The 15,818-nt window shown below is 45.4% G+C and overlaps 1 protein-coding gene across 1 annotated transcript in view; it reads right to left on the bottom strand.

The window, feature by feature from the left end:
• The window catches only part of ABHD18 (abhydrolase domain containing 18), a 94,713-nt gene that overhangs the window by 37,117 nt on the left and 41,778 nt on the right, over nt 1-15,818 (bottom strand). Inside the window, exon 5 of the mRNA XM_063920326.1 lies at nt 12,575-12,653. Coding sequence (XP_063776396.1) covers nt 12,575-12,653 — 79 coding nt within the window. The remainder of the gene's footprint in view (nt 1-12,574; nt 12,654-15,818) is intronic.

Raw genomic sequence — 15,818 nt, 5'->3', positions numbered from 1 at the left:
CCAGTGGAAACCTTGCACTTCGTCTTGCAGTACAAAAGAATATTTCTCTGCAAAGTCGCAGATTACCAAAAACTCCCCTGGTTGCAAACTTAATTTAAGGTCTGCTTGAAAAGACGACTGTTGTCTGGCAATGAAGGAATGGTGCAGTATTTGTAACTTGTCACAAAAAGCGACCATGAAAGTCATCAGATGAATGCGTAACTGTCTCAAGATTAGAACGGTCAAGAGAGACCCATTGTTTGTAAGAAATATTATCCACCATGCTGTCATCCATTAACTGCCTCAACTGTTCCTTAAAATGTATGAGGCGGTTGGCATCTTCACATTCATTACACTCATTAAGGTAGCATGCTGGCTGAGGAGGATTTCATATGATCATCGCCAAACAATCCTTATACGATTTCAATGGGATCTCTTCCTTTGATGTCAAATCAGAAGGTGCAGTGTTTGGGGCAAAGTTCAGCAAACTTTGAAAACCCTAGACGTTGCAGCGGAAACTTTTCTTTAAACAAGGTATACGCCTCTTTTAAATTGCTTAAAACCAACCAGAGAGCATGAACTCTTTTTCCATCTGTCATTTTTACCGAAACACAGTCTATATTATATTGTATATTGTATGCATAACTGCATTACCATTTATTATTAAATTAAACCTACTGGGATTTAATAACCATTTTAAATTACTGCTGGTAAACAAAAACAAATTAGCTCAACATCCTATAGTAGTCCCAAAAAGAAATTTGGTACACATTTATCCCTTTTTAAAAAAAATTGAGGTCAAAGGTTATTAAACTTTTTTTAGTACTACCTTACTAAATTTAAATTGAAGTGAAAAGATCTAGTCATAAGCTTCAAAATGACACTAATTTCATCTCTCTGTCTTAATTAGAACTCAAGTTACAGGCAAACGAAAAGACCCCCGCGGCAGTAAAATTGCATATATTGGTCATTTTTAAATGGCTCCACCTCCAAAAATATCCAACCTATGATGTTGAAATTTTGTGTAGATTATATTTTCCCCCCATCCTACTGGTACACCATAAAAAATCGGAGAGGGTCAGTAAAATTGTTATATTTTTTGAGTTGATTTGATATGGAATGACCCTTCCATACCTCTCCCATTTGATCCTGGAGAGTCTGAGGAATTGGAAAAACCGCTGTTTGGTGTTTCTGAGACTCAAATAAATCAAAGACCTCAGGTTCCTTAACAACTTCTTCCTTAAAGTTAAGGACCTGTTTTACCTCCTCAATAAGGGAAGCTAATCCCTTGACATCAGCGTCCTCCTCCTGAGGACTGACATCCATGATTTGCTCCACTGACTCTCCATCATCCTCTAGGAGACCCTCCTCCTCCGACTCTTCCCGCAGGAGAGGGAGTGGACTCTACTGCTTTATGCATGTTCTTTTCTACTTGTGCAGGCGGAGTAATTCTATTTAGAAATTCCTCCATAGTTTTGGAAAACCCTCCTGCCCATTTTTGTTGCTTGCGGGATTCCGCCATTTCTTTAGAAATACCTGCTAGGGCACTTTCCCATGACGCAGATGGACCACTGCTCCCGTGTTGAGCGTCTATTCCCAAATATGTGTCACGCACCTCTGAGCTGCCAACATTACTGCTCTTTTTACCATATTTTGAGCATACATATTTGTGCTCTTGGTTGGTGCTTTTGACTAGTGATGAGCGGATTCGGTTTTACTCGGTTTTACTCGGTTCTCAAAACCGAATCTTATTGGCTATCCAAAACACGTGACATCAGTGAGCCAATAAGATTCGGTTTTGAGAACCGAGTAAAACCGAATCCGCTCATCACTACTTTTGACATGTTAAAACATACACACACACACACACACACACACACACACACACACACACACACACACACACACACACACACACCAACCACTCAGCAGTGCTTTCACCCTATTTGATTAGGAAGAGGAGTCACCCAGCTGGAACTAAATTTGTAAGCCTGACGTTTGCAACCCTCACACCACCAACTGATAATACAGCTTGAGTTGACTGGGTTGTTAATTGTGTTGCTCCACCTCCGCAGGACCTGTCCGCAGTTATATAGATTTATACACTGCTCAAAAAAATAAAGGGAACACTAAAATAACACATCCTAAATCTGAATGAATGAAATATTATTATTAATTACTTTGTTCTTTACATAGTTGAATGTGCGGACAACAAAATTATTAATGGAAATCAAATTTATTAACCCATGGAGGTCTGGATTTGGAGTCACCCTCAAAATTAAAGTGGAAAAACACACTACAGGCTGATCCAACTTTGATGTAATGTCCTTAAAACAAGTCAAAATGAGGCACAGTAGTGTATGTGGCCTCCACGTGCCTGTATGACCTCCCTACAACCCACACAAGTGGCTCAGGTAGTGCAGCTCACCCAGGATGGCACATCAATGCGAGCTGTGGCAAGAAGGTTTGCTGTGTCTGTCAGCGTAGTGTCCAGAGCATGGAGGCGCTACCAGGAGACAGGCCAGTACAACAGGAGATGTGGAGGAGGCCGTAGGAGGGCAACAACCCAGCAGCAGGACCGCTACCTCCGCTTTTGTGCAAGGAGGAACAGGAGGAGCACTGCCAGAGCCCTGCAAAATGACCTCCAGAAAGCCACAAATGTGCATGTGTCTACTCAAATGATCAGAAACAGACTCCATGAGGGTGGTATGAGGGCCCGACACCCACAGGTGGGGGTTGTGCTTACAGCCCAACACCGTGCAGGACGTTTAGCATTTGCCAGAGAACATCAAGATTGGCAAATTCGCCACTGGCGCCCTGTGCTCTTCACAGATGAAAGCAGGTTCTCACTGAGCACATGTGTCAGATGTGACAGAGTCTGGAGACGCCAAGGAGAATGTTCTGCTGCCTGCAACATCCTCCAGCATGACCGGTTTGGCAGTGTGTCAGTAATGGTGTGGGGTGGTATTTCTTTGGGGGGCCGCACAGCCCTCCATGTGCTTGCCAGAGGTAGCCTGACTGCCATTAGCAACCGAGATGAGATCCTCAGACCCCTTGTGAGACCATATCCTGGTGCCGTTGACCCTGGGTTCCTCCTAATGCAAGACAATGCTAGACCTCATGTGGCTGGAGTGTGTCAGCAGTTCCTGCAAGACGAAGGCATTGATGCTATGGACTGGCCCGCCCGTTCCCCAGACCTGAATCCAATTGAGCACATCTGGGACATCATGTCTCGCTCCATCCACCAATGCTACATTGCACCACAGACTATCCAGGAGTTGGTGGATGCTTTAGTCCAGGTCTGGGAGGAGATCCCTCAGGAGACCATCCGCCACGTCATCAGGAGCATGCCCAGGCATTGTAGAGAGGTCATACAGGCACGAGGAGGCCACAGACACTACTGAGCCTCATTTTGACTTGGTTTAAGGACATTACATCAAAGTTGGATCAGCCTGTAGTGTGTTTTTCCACTTTAATTTTGAGGGTGACTCCAAATCCAGACCTCCATGGGTTAACAAATTTGATTTCCATTGATCATTTTTGTGTGATTTTGTTGTCAGCACATTCAACTAAGTAAAGAACAAAGTATTTAATAAGAATATTTCATTCATTCAGATCTAGGATGTGTTATTTTAGTGTTCCCTTTATTTTTTTGAGCAGTGTATAACTTGCATTCAGAGAGATCACAGCAGACGAGCCTCCTAACAGCGCCAGCATACCAGTAAATAGCCTCAACCTCTTCTACTGCCAGGAAACATATACTTCTATTACTATATGCTCTTCTGTGACTGGCCTCTCTCTTTAGCCTCCCCTTAAGAGAGAAAAGCCCGCTCAAGCTGCGCGTCGACAACTAAACTTTCCTGATTACATCATAGTCACTCCTGCTGCCGTCAGTCTGCATGGAGCCTCTTCCAGCTTGCTACGTGGAATAACTCACTGCAGGGGGAGATAGTCACTTTGCTGCCCAGCGCCTAATCTTTCCCTCAGTGATTACTCACTTTGCTCCTGCTGCTGAGTAACGATCTCCTGGGAGAGATGCCAACCCCTTCAAACAGGATCTTTGTCTCTCTTGCACCTTGGAGCCTTTGCCCCCCTTTCAGATAGGTTGGTTTGGCTCTAGACAGATAATTATTTTAAAAATTAAATCTTTAGTGGAGCAGGAGCTCCTGTTCTGTTCTGCACCTCCAACACAATTTTTCAAACTGAGGGATTATGAGGCGTGAAGGGGGAGGAGCCAGCTGTGCATAAACTCGTTATTTAGATTGTGCTACCTCTGGTCTGCATACTTCACACCCCGACTGTCTGAAGAGTTCCAGTGTCCCCTAGTGGATGAAAGAGAAATTAACTATTATTATAAACAATCTCAGGGGTGTAGTATGTTATGCCGGCGGTCCGGCTCCCGGCGGCCAGCATACCGGTGCCGGAATCCCGACCGCCGGCATACTGACAGCTGGGCGAGCGCAAATGAACCCCTTGCGGGCTCGCTGCGCACGCCATGCTGCGGGCTCGTGGCGCACTATTTTCCCTCCAGGGATGTCGTGGACCCCCAAGAGGGAGAAAAGCTGTCGGTATGCCGGCGGTCGGGATTCTGACGCCGGTATGCTGGTCGTCGGGAGCACGGCCGCCGGCAAACTTAAGACCACCCAATCTCAGATGTATGTTTTGCAAACATTTTATTTTAAAGTATCCAAACTCAGAGGTGGTTTCTAATGATGGCATCCCAAGCGATAGCCCAGATCGTCACCATTTCAGTTAGGCCTGATAAGTATGTTGTGAGGGACTTGTGGTATATTCCAATGAGCTTGGGGAAATGTTCTTGTTGTCTATACCAAATACCTTTATTGCTCTGTAGTGGTCCAAATGGATTAAAGAAACAGGTTTCCACAGGTCAACGGTAACACATGTAAATTATACAGGGTGAAGGCCACAGCTTGATCATTGCCTCAGTACCTTGTTTAGGGCAGACCACACCTCAAAATAAAAAATCCGCCAAAGACAACTACAATATATGGAAATAACCCACTTTTGATGGAAACAGAATAATTGCTAATTAAAATGTAATCTAAAATCACAGCAGAAGCATGTGGCAAGGTCCGCTGATAAATTGCTTAGTAAATAGATTTATATACAATTCTGGTTTGTGTATTCCATGTTACTTCATTATCTGTTTTTTCATATTCTGTATTGCATTGACTGTTTATTGGAATTTTCGATGTGCACCCCTGTCTGTTATCTCACCCACCCCCCCAATCTCTTTTTTTTTTTCTGTACCCCTCCCCTGATAAACCTCAATAATAATGACTGATGGTAAAAATAAAACAAAAAAAACCCCATTGATTTAGTGATGAAGATTTAAAAGCTTACAATATCGCCTCTGTTGACTTTTTCTTAATAGATTAGTTAGAGGGACAGCCATCATGCATCTTGCATACAGCAATTAGAGGAGAACACAGCACGACTTCATCATCAGGTAAGTGTACCTGGAGTACAATTTATCACTTTTACTACTGTAGTTAAGGAATGATTTCATTTATCTCATTAGGCTACTAATCTTTAAACGAGTCAACAAAGGTGAACTTTAACTTCTATATATAGATTAAAGGCCCTTTTATTAGGAGGAAATCTGTTCTAGAAATATATTTTTCTATTTTACTCAAGAAAGGTTAACGAAAACTGGTAAGAATGCACACCTGAGGATCTATTCTTTTTCCTTTGGTAGGGAAGTGTGTGAATACTTCCGAGTGACCTGAGAACCAGTGCTGTTTCTAGACAAATTGGCTCCCCCCCTCCCACGGACATCTTAAACTGGACACATCGCAAAAAAAATAAGATTTTACTTACCGATAAATCTATTTCTCGTAGTCCGTAGTGGATGCTGGGGACTCCGTCAGGACCATGGGGATTAGCGGCTCCGCAGGAGACCGGGCACAAAACTCAAGCTTTAGGATCAGGTGGTGTGTACTGGCTCCTCCCCCTATGACCCTCCTCCAAGCCTCAGTTAGGATACTGTGCCCGGACGAGCGTACACAATAAGGAAGGATATTTAATCCCGGGTAAGACTCATACCAGCCACACCAATCACACCGTATAACTTGTGATCTAAACCCAGTTAACAGTATGACAAACGTAGGAGCCTCTGAACAGACGGCTCACAACAAATAACAACCCGATTTTTTTGTAACAATAACTATGTACAAGTATTGCAGACAATCCGCACTTGGGATGGGCGCCCAGCATCCACTACGGACTACGAGAAATAGATTTATCGGTAAGTAAAATCTTATTTTCTCTGACGTCCTAAGTGGATGCTGGGGACTCCGTCAGGACCATGGGGATTATACCAAAGCTCCCAAACGGGCGGGAGAGTGCGGATGACTCTGCAGCACCGAATGAGAGAACTCCAGGTCCTCTTTAGCCAGGGTATCAAATTTGTAGAATTTTACAAACGTGTTCTCCCCCGACCACGTAGCTGCTCGGCAGAGTTGTAATGCCGAGACCCCTCGGGCAGCCGCCCAGGATGAGCCCACCTTCCTTGTGGAATGGGCCTTGACAGATTTAGGCTGTGGCAGGCCTGCCACAGAATGTGCAAGTTGAATTGTGCTACAAATCCAACGAGCAATCGTCTGCTTAGAAGCAGGAGCACCCAGCTTGTTGGGTGCATACAGTATAAACAGCGAGTCAGATTTTCTGACTCCAGCCGTCCTTGAAATGTATATTTTCAATGCCCTGACCACGTCCAGCAACTTGGAATCTTCCAAATCGCTAGTAGCCGCAGGCACCACAATAGGCTGGTTCAGGTGAAACGCTGACACCACCTTAGGCAGAAACTGAGGACGCGTCCGCAGTTCTGCCCTGTCCGAATGGAAAATCAGATATGGGCTCTTATACGATAAAGCCGCCAATTCTGATACTCTCCTGGCTGAAGCCAGGGCCAGTAGCATGGTTACTTTCCATGTAAGATATTTCAAATCCACCGATTTGAGTGGCTCAAACCAATGGGATTTGAGAAAATCCAAAACTACATTCAGGTCCCACGGAGCCACTGGGGGTACAACCGGGGGCTGTATATGTAGTACTCCTTTTACAAAAGTCTGGACTTCAGGAACTGAAGCCAATTCTTTCTGGAAGAAAATCGACAGGGCCGAAATTTGAACCTTAATGGACCCCAATTTGAGGCCCATAGACAATCCTGTTTGCAGGAAATGTAGGAATCGACCCAGTTGAAATTCCTCCGTGGGGGCCTTCCTGGCCTCACACCCCGCAACATATTTTCTCCAAATGCGGTGATAATGTTGTGCAGTCACCTCCTTCCTGGCTTTAACCAGTGTAGGAATGACCTCTTCTGGAATGCCTTTTTCCTTTAGAATTCGGCGTTCAACCGCCATGCCGTCAAACGCAGCCGCGGTAAGTCTTGGAATAGACACGGTCCCTGCTGAATCAGGTCCCGTCTTAGAGGTAGAGGCCACGGATTTTCCATGAGCATCTCCTGAAGTTCCGGGTACCAAGTTCTTCTTGGCCAATCCGGAGCCACGAGTATCGTTCTTACTCCCCTTTGCCGTATAATTCTCAGTACTTTGGGTATGAGAGGCAGAGGAGGAAACACATACACCGACTGGTACACCCACGGTGTTACCAGAGCGTCCACAGCTATTGCCTGAGGGTCTCTTGACCTGGCGCAATACCTGTCCAGTTTTTTGTTGAGGCGAGACGCCATCATATCCACCTTTGGTTTTTCCCAACGGTTCACAATCATGTGGAAGACTTCTGGATGAAGTCCCCACTCTCCCGGGTGTAGATCGTGTCTGCTGAGGAAGTCTGCTTCCCAGTTGTCTACTCCCGGAATGAACACTGCTGACAGTGCTATCACATGATCTTCCGCCCAGCGAAGAATCCTTGCAGCTTCTGCCATTGCTCTCCTGCTTCTTGTGCCGCCCTGTCTGTTTACGTGGGCGACTGCCGTGATGTTGTCCGACTGGATCAACACCGGCTGACCCTGAAGCAGGGGTTTTGCCAGGCTTAGAGCATTGTAAATTGCTCTTAGCTCCAGTATATTTATATGAAGAGACATCTCCAGGCTTGACCATACTCCCTGGAAGTTTCTTCCCTGTGTGACCGCTCCCCAGCCTCTCAGACTGGCATCCGTGGTCACCAGGACCCAGTCCTGTATGCCGAATCTGCGGCCCTCTAACAGATGAGCACTCTGCAACCACCACAGAAGAGACACCCTTGTCCGTGGCGATAAGGTTATCCGCTGATGCATCTGCAGATGCGATCCGGACCATTTGTCCAGCAGATCCCACTGAAAAGTTCGTGCGTGGAATCTGCCGAATGGAATTGCTTCGTAAGAAGCCACCATCTTTCCCAGGACTCTTGTGCATTGATGCACAGACACTTTTCCTGGTTTTAGGAGGTTCCTGACAAGTTCGGATAACTCCTTGGCTTTCTCCTCCGGAAGAAACACCTTTTTCTGAACCGTGTCCAGAATCATTCCCAGGAACAGCAGACGTGTTGTCGGGGTCAACTGAGATTTTGGAAAATTCAGAATCCACCCGTGTTGTTGCAGCACTACTTGGGTTAGTGCTACTCCGACCTCCAGCTGTTCTCTGGACCTTGCCCTTATCAGGAGATCGTCCAAGTAAGGGATAATTAATACGCCTCTTCTTCGCAGAAGAATCATCATTTCGGCCATTACCTTGGTAAAGACCCGAGGTGCCGTGGACAATCCAAACGGCAGCGTCTGAAACTGATAATGACAGTTTTGCACTACGAACCTGAGGTACCCTTGATGTGGAGGGCAAATTGGGACATGCAGGTAAGCATCCTTTATGTCCAGGGACACCATAAAGTCCCCTTCTTCCAGATTCGCTATCACTGCTCTGAGTGATTCCATCTTGAACTTGAATTTTTGTATGTACAGGTTCAAAGATTTCAGATTTAGAATAGGTCTTACCGAGCCGTCCGGCTTCGGTACAACAAATAGCGTGGAGTAATACCCCTTTCCCTGTTGTAGGAGGGGTACCTTGACTATCACCTGCTGAGAAAACAGCTTGTGAATGGCTTCCAATACCGTCGCCCTGTCTGAGGGAGACGTTGGCAAAGCAGACTTTAGGAACCGGCGAGGGGGAGACTTCTCGAATTCCAACCTGTAACCCTGAGATACTACCTGCAGGATCCAAGGGTCCACCTGTGAGCAAGCCCACTGTGCGCTGAAATTCCTGAGTCGACCCCCCACCGCTCCTGAGTCCGCTTGTACAGCCCCAGCGTCATGCTGAGGGCTTTGCAGAACCCTGAGAGGGCTTCTGTTCCTGGGCAGGGGCTGCTTGCTGCCCTCTCTTACCCGTTCCTCTGCCCCGGGGCAGATATGACTGTCCTTTTGCCCTCTTGTTCTTATAGGACCGAAAGGACTGCGGCTGAAAAGACGGTGTCTTTTTCTGTTGGGAGGGGGTCTGAGGTAAAAAGGTGGATTTTCCGGCAGTTGCCGTGGCCACCAGATCCGATAGACCTACGCCAAATAATTCTTCCCCTTTATACGGCAATACTTCCATATGTCGTTTGGAATCCGCATCACCTGACCACTGTCGCGTCCATAAACTTCTTCTGGCAGATATGGACATCGCACTTACTCTTGATGCCAGAGTGCAAATATCCCTCTGAGCATCTCGCATATAAAGAAAAGCATCCTTTAATTGCTCTATAGTCAATAAAATACTGTCCCTATCCAGGGTATCAATATTTTCAGTCAGGGAATCCGACCAGACCACCCCAGCACTGCACATCCAGGCTGAGGCGATGGCTGGTCGCAGTATAACACCAGTATGTGTGTATATACTCTTTAGGGTAGTTTCCAGCCTCCTATCAGCTGGATCCTTGAGGGCGGCCGTATCAGGAGACGGTAACGCCACTTGTTTTGATAAGCGTGTGAGCGCCTTATCCACCCTAGGGGGTGTTTCCCAGCGCGCCCTAACCTCTGGCGGGAAAGGGTATAATGCCAATAACTTTTTTGAAATTAGCACTTTTCTATCTGGGTTAACCCACGCTTCATCACATACATCATTCAATTCCTCTGATTCAGGAAAAACTACAGGTAGTTTTTTCACCCCCCACATAATACCCCTTTTTGTGGTACTTGCAGTATCAGAGATATGCAAAGCCTCCTTCATTGCCGTGATCATATAACGTGTGGCTCTACTTGAAAATACGTTTGTTTCTTCACCGTCGACACTAGATTCAGTGTCCGTGTCTGGGTCTGTGTCGACCGACTGAGGTAGAGGGCGTTTTACAGCCCCTGACGGTGTCTGAGACGCCTGGGCAGGTACCAACTGGTTTTCCGGCCGTCTCATGTCGTCAACTGATTTTTGTAATGTGCTGACATTATCACGTAATTCCATAAACAAAGCCATCCATTCCGGTGTCGACTCCCTGGGGGGTGACATCACCATTACCGGCAATTGCTCTGCCTCCACACCAACATCGTCCTCATACATGTCGACACACACGTACCGACACACCGCAGACACACAGGGAATGCTCTTATCGAAGACAGGACCCCACTAGCCCTTTGGGGAGACAGAGGGAGAGTTTGCCAGCACACACCCAAGCGCTATAATATATATGGGAACAACCTTATATAAGTGTTGTATCCTTATAGCAGCTTAAATATATAAAATATCGCCATAAAAAGTGCCCCCCCTCTCTGTTTTACCCTGTTTCTGTAGTGCAGTGCAGGGGAGAGTCCTGGGAGCCTTCCTCACAGCGGAGCTGAGCAGGAAAATGGCGCTGTGTGCTGAGGAGAATAAGCCCCGCCCCCTATTCCGGCGGGCCTTTCTCCCGTAGTTTGTAATATCTGGCAGGGGTTAAATACATCCATATAGCCTCAAGGGCTATATGTGATGTATTTTTTAGCCATAAAAGGTATTTACATTGCTGCCCAGGGCGCCCCCAGCAGCGCCCTGCACCCTCCGTGACCGTTGGTGAGAAGTGTGTGACAAACAATGGCGCACAGCTGCAGTGCTGTGCGCTACCTTCAAGAAGACTGAAGAGCCTTCTGCCGCCGGTTTCTGGACCTTCAATCTTCAGCATCTGCAAGGGGGGTCGGCGGCGCGGCTCCGGGACGAACCCCAGGGTGAGACCTGTGTTCCGACTCCCTCTGGAGCTAATGGTGTCCAGTAGCCTAAGAAGCCAATCCATCCTGCACGCAGGTGAGTTGAACTTCTCTCCCCTAAGTCCCTCGATGCAGTGAGCCTGTTGCCAGCAGGACTCACTGAAAATAATAAACCTAAAAACTTTTTCTAAGCAGCTCCTTAAGAGAGCCACCTAGATTGCACCCTGCTCGGACGGGCACAAAAACCTAACTGAGGCTTGGAGGAGGGTCATAGGGGGAGGAGCCAGTACACACCACCTGATCCTAAAGCTTGAGTTTTGTGCCCTGTCTCCTGCGGAGCCGCTAATCCCCATGGTCCTGACGGAGTCCCCAGCATCCACTTAGGACGTCAGAGAAATAAAGGGTGTGGCCTCGCTGGAATGCCCATGACCTTGCAGAAAAAGACTACATTACACCCCATACATTATTGCCCCAGACACCATATTATGCCCCTGACACCACCATATGATGCCACACACAGTAACACCCGACACCATATTATGCCACACACAGTAACACCACTGACACCATATTAATATTATGCCTTGTATAGTACTGCCCATGGACCATGCCCCTTCATACTGTAAATTATGCGAATGCTACACTACCTGCTCGGTGTCAGAGGTTGAGACAGTTTCATTCCACTGACAGCTGCATTTTGATTCCGAAACTACACTCCAACGCGTCAGTCAGCTGTCCCAGCACTTCACTCCTGCCTCATCTCCCGAAGCCTCCTCTAAATGTTCACCGCCTCCTCTAGCTTCCTTTACAACTGAGGCGGTGCCCATTTTAGAAGGGACATTTACAACAGTATTAAATGTGGTCGGCTAGACCGCACGTAATACTGTGCAGACTCTGGCCGTAGGAGCCCTGTTCGACTGCACGGATTCCAAATATGTAGGCAGGTATTCTTCTCTTTTTGCTATTCCTTGAACATTAGAAGTAATAAAGTTGTTCTTTAGGAAGTAAAGAAAATGTAGTGTATTTGGTGTAAGGCTTCTGGACATAAATTGTTTTTTGCAAGATCTACAGGTGCCTGTTTCTACAAAGTATGGATATGGATCCAGAATCTGTAACACAGGTGACCTACTGTTGTCAGTTAACCTGGATTTTTGCTATCCAACCTCTACTCCACAAAAGACACAGGGAAAGTCTGATGAAAAGCAATATGGTGGCTTGAATCATTACACTTACATCTTGTAGTTTCAAGTTGGATCTACAATAAGAGTTTTAGTTTATTTTCTATGTCCCTCTACATAGCCCTGAAATCTTGCATGAGACCAGAGGCATATCTTTACTACATAGAAGAATCTCACATGCAATCTTTAATACTTCAGTTCTCACAAAACTGCAATTGCCAGAGTAATTAATTCCTACTGTGCAAAACGACAAAACAAAATATAAACCATCACCCATCCTGGTGTATAAGTATATTGAGCAATTCCACATACTTACATGGTCACCAGTGCCTGCTAAATGGATACACACAGGCCTGTACTTGCTCTTCCATTCTTTAGGGACTATAAACTGGAATCTATGAAAACAAAAACATTCTCAAATTAAGATGGACAGGGAGGAAAGAATATTCAGAAGTCGAGATTTCCATTCTTTAAGATATATTGTCAGTGCTCCTCCGTGAATGCAAAATAAAAAACACAAATAATATCACATTTTGGGTCACTGCTGATAAATGCATGTGTTACAAAAGAACAAAGGGACACAGACCAAACAATGACTAATACAGATGGATCCCCTGTTATCTTGGCTGTTTCTCCACCTAAACGGAGGTTTAGCTGCACCTAGGCGATAGCTTAGGTTGCAGAGTTTAATCACGGATAGGCGCATTGAGGCACGACTACATACTCAGCATGCAATACACATCTCCACCACTGGGTGGCTAATGCTCCACTAATCCAGTACTTTAGAGCGAATAGCGGCAGAATGATCTACAGTACAAGCTCTGGCAAATGGTCAGTGATGACTCTGTAATGTTAATGTACACACAGACCAATGGTCAGACGGAAAAAGGGTCAATTAAAGAGAAAATGTAAAAAAAAATATATATATTAGAGAGAGAGAGAGAGAGAGAGAAAGAGAGAGAGAAGAGCATGGTTAACAGAGTTGCGGCACTCAGCTTGAATAAACACACAAACGTATTAAAGCACTTGTCAATTGGCGTGTTACTGCATGTGAGCGTCCCAGTCCCATAGACATTTTTTATAGTGTATGCAGACGCAACTAATGTGTGAAAGTAGTAATGTAGTTCATCGACGTTAAAGTATGTACAGTATACTGTATGTTTTGTACAATATGAGCGTCCAAGTCCCTTAACGGCATAAACAAACACTCATGGGAAGGAATCATTGCTTACAGTACTTTTACACATGAGCTTGTGTATCTTCCATGAAGTGGCGTGGGCAAGAGGTGAAGTCTTCCGCTTCCCATGCTGAGAGTTCAGGGTTCAATTCCCAAAGTGCGAGTGTATTTTTTTCCCCCTGACACTCACTTTATTATTTTTTTTATAATCTATTGTAATATACCTTCACATTCAATAGAAGTGTGCACGCAGGTTTTGTATAAATCAGGGTAAATCTGCAGGAGCGACTTATTCCGCTATCTAAAAATACACAGCGGCAATGAGGACCCGTAGACATACCAATTAATATAAATGAGTGTATTCTGATGCAACTAACTGTTCGAGCAACACAGTACTGTAGATCGTCAGTGTTAGAGAATCTGTGTTGTACTTTATGAGAAGGGATCACTGCTACTGTACTATTTACACATCTACTGTATCAAAGGGACTGCAGTTCTCTATCTGATTTTCATGTACAGTATTGTGTTGTACATTTATTGTAACCTGACCACCCTCCCTGTCTACTGTATGAACTGTGCAGGCTCCCAGGGGAAGGGGGAAGTGGGATGTGGTAGGGGGAGGTGGTGGCTAAATACCGTGTCCTGGAATATGAGCATCCAAGTCCCTAAACGGCATAAACAAACACCAATGGGAAGGAATCGCTGCTTACAGTACTTTCACACATGAGCTTGTGTATCTTCCATGAAGCTGCGTGGGCAAGCGGTGAAGTCTTCAGCCTCCCGTGCTGAGAGTCCAGGGTTCGATTCCCAAAGAGCGAGTGTGTTTTTTTTTCTAAGACTCACTTTATTCATTTATTTTTTTTAATCTATTGTAATATACCTTCACATTCAATAGAAGTGTGCACACTTCTAGCCATTACAGCAGAGTACGTTACAAGCTGTTCGTGCTATTTAGTACTCAAATACAAAATACTGTAAAGAGATGCTAAGCACGGTAATTTGGCATCCAGGAACTTAGGGAGGATCTTTTATCTCTCCCCATGATACTTAGAAAGATAACACTTGCCGCTGTAGCCATTACAGCAAAATACTGTACAGAGATACTAAGGATGGTGATTTGGCATCAAGGAACGGAAGGAGCTTTTATCTCTCCCCATTACACTTAGAAAGATAACACTTGTCGCTATACGTTACAAGCTGTTCGTGCTATGTAGTACTCAAATGCAAAATACTGTACAGAGATGCTAGACACAGTGATTTGGCATCCAAGAACTTAGGGAGGAGCTTTTATCTCTCCCTATTATACATAATACTACGGGATTTGGACGCTCACATATGCCTAACATCAATAGACCATACTGTACCTGTAACACGTTCGTCTGCATCTGTATATGCTGTACTATTTGCGTCTGTACTGTATATACTGTATGACATACTGTAGCATATTGTAGCATAATGAGACGCACCAGTAAAGTAGTTCTTACGCTGTAGTGCAGTATCGTATTTTAATGGAGACCACACGCATGCACAATGGTGCTTTTAAAAAGCAACATCTGGTGGATGATCGCAGGTATTACCCTCAAAGGTAAAGCCAAATGCTCTATGCGCCTCCCTACGACTAGGCGCGCCCAGGCACACTGCGTATGCCTGATTGCGACTTACGTCTCAACCAGCCAAGATAACGGAAGCTCCATCTGTATAAGGACTAAAGAGACTTGCTCATTACTGCTTGTTGGGGCAGGTGTTCATTGCAGTGAATCATTTTATTTATATCTTAAGCTGGCCATACATTAGGATGACCACCATCTGATACAATTCCTCATAAGATTTGCCTTCAATCCCCCCTGGAGCCCCTAGCACACGATTTGGAGTTTTATGTGCATACGATGAAGCATACAATCAATCAACTGTGTGCCTCACAAAAAGCAAGTGATTACCTGGAAGGAAATGCCACTCAAAAAGGATGCTGATCGTATACAATGCATTGTATGTGCATAAAACAACGTACGATGTGCTGCACATGTGGTCTGAGTATGCGACTTATGACCCACGGGGCCGCACATTGCATCGTAGTCATACCCAAACATGTATGATGTGCACACAATGCATCATATGATGCGTCTAAATCGTACATTCGTAAGCGATATCGTACTATTAGCCAGCGTCATAAGAGGTGTCATCATATAACTTTTTTGCCAAAAATAAGATTTTAATACCTACCAGTAAATCCTTTTCTCTTAGTCCGTAGAGGATGCTGGGGATGCTTCAAGAACCATGGGGTATAGACGGGATCCGCAGGAGACATGGGTACTTTAAGACTTTAAAAGGGGTGTGAACTGGCTCCTCCCTCTATGCCCCTCCCCCAGACTCCAGTTATAGGAAC

Source organism: Pseudophryne corroboree, chromosome 1 (assembly GCF_028390025.1).
Source record: "Pseudophryne corroboree isolate aPseCor3 chromosome 1, aPseCor3.hap2, whole genome shotgun sequence".
Classification (NCBI taxonomy): domain Eukaryota; kingdom Metazoa; phylum Chordata; class Amphibia; order Anura; family Myobatrachidae; genus Pseudophryne; species Pseudophryne corroboree.
Note: the sequence above shows the minus strand (reverse complement) of the source record. Positions and strands in the feature narration are given on the sequence as shown.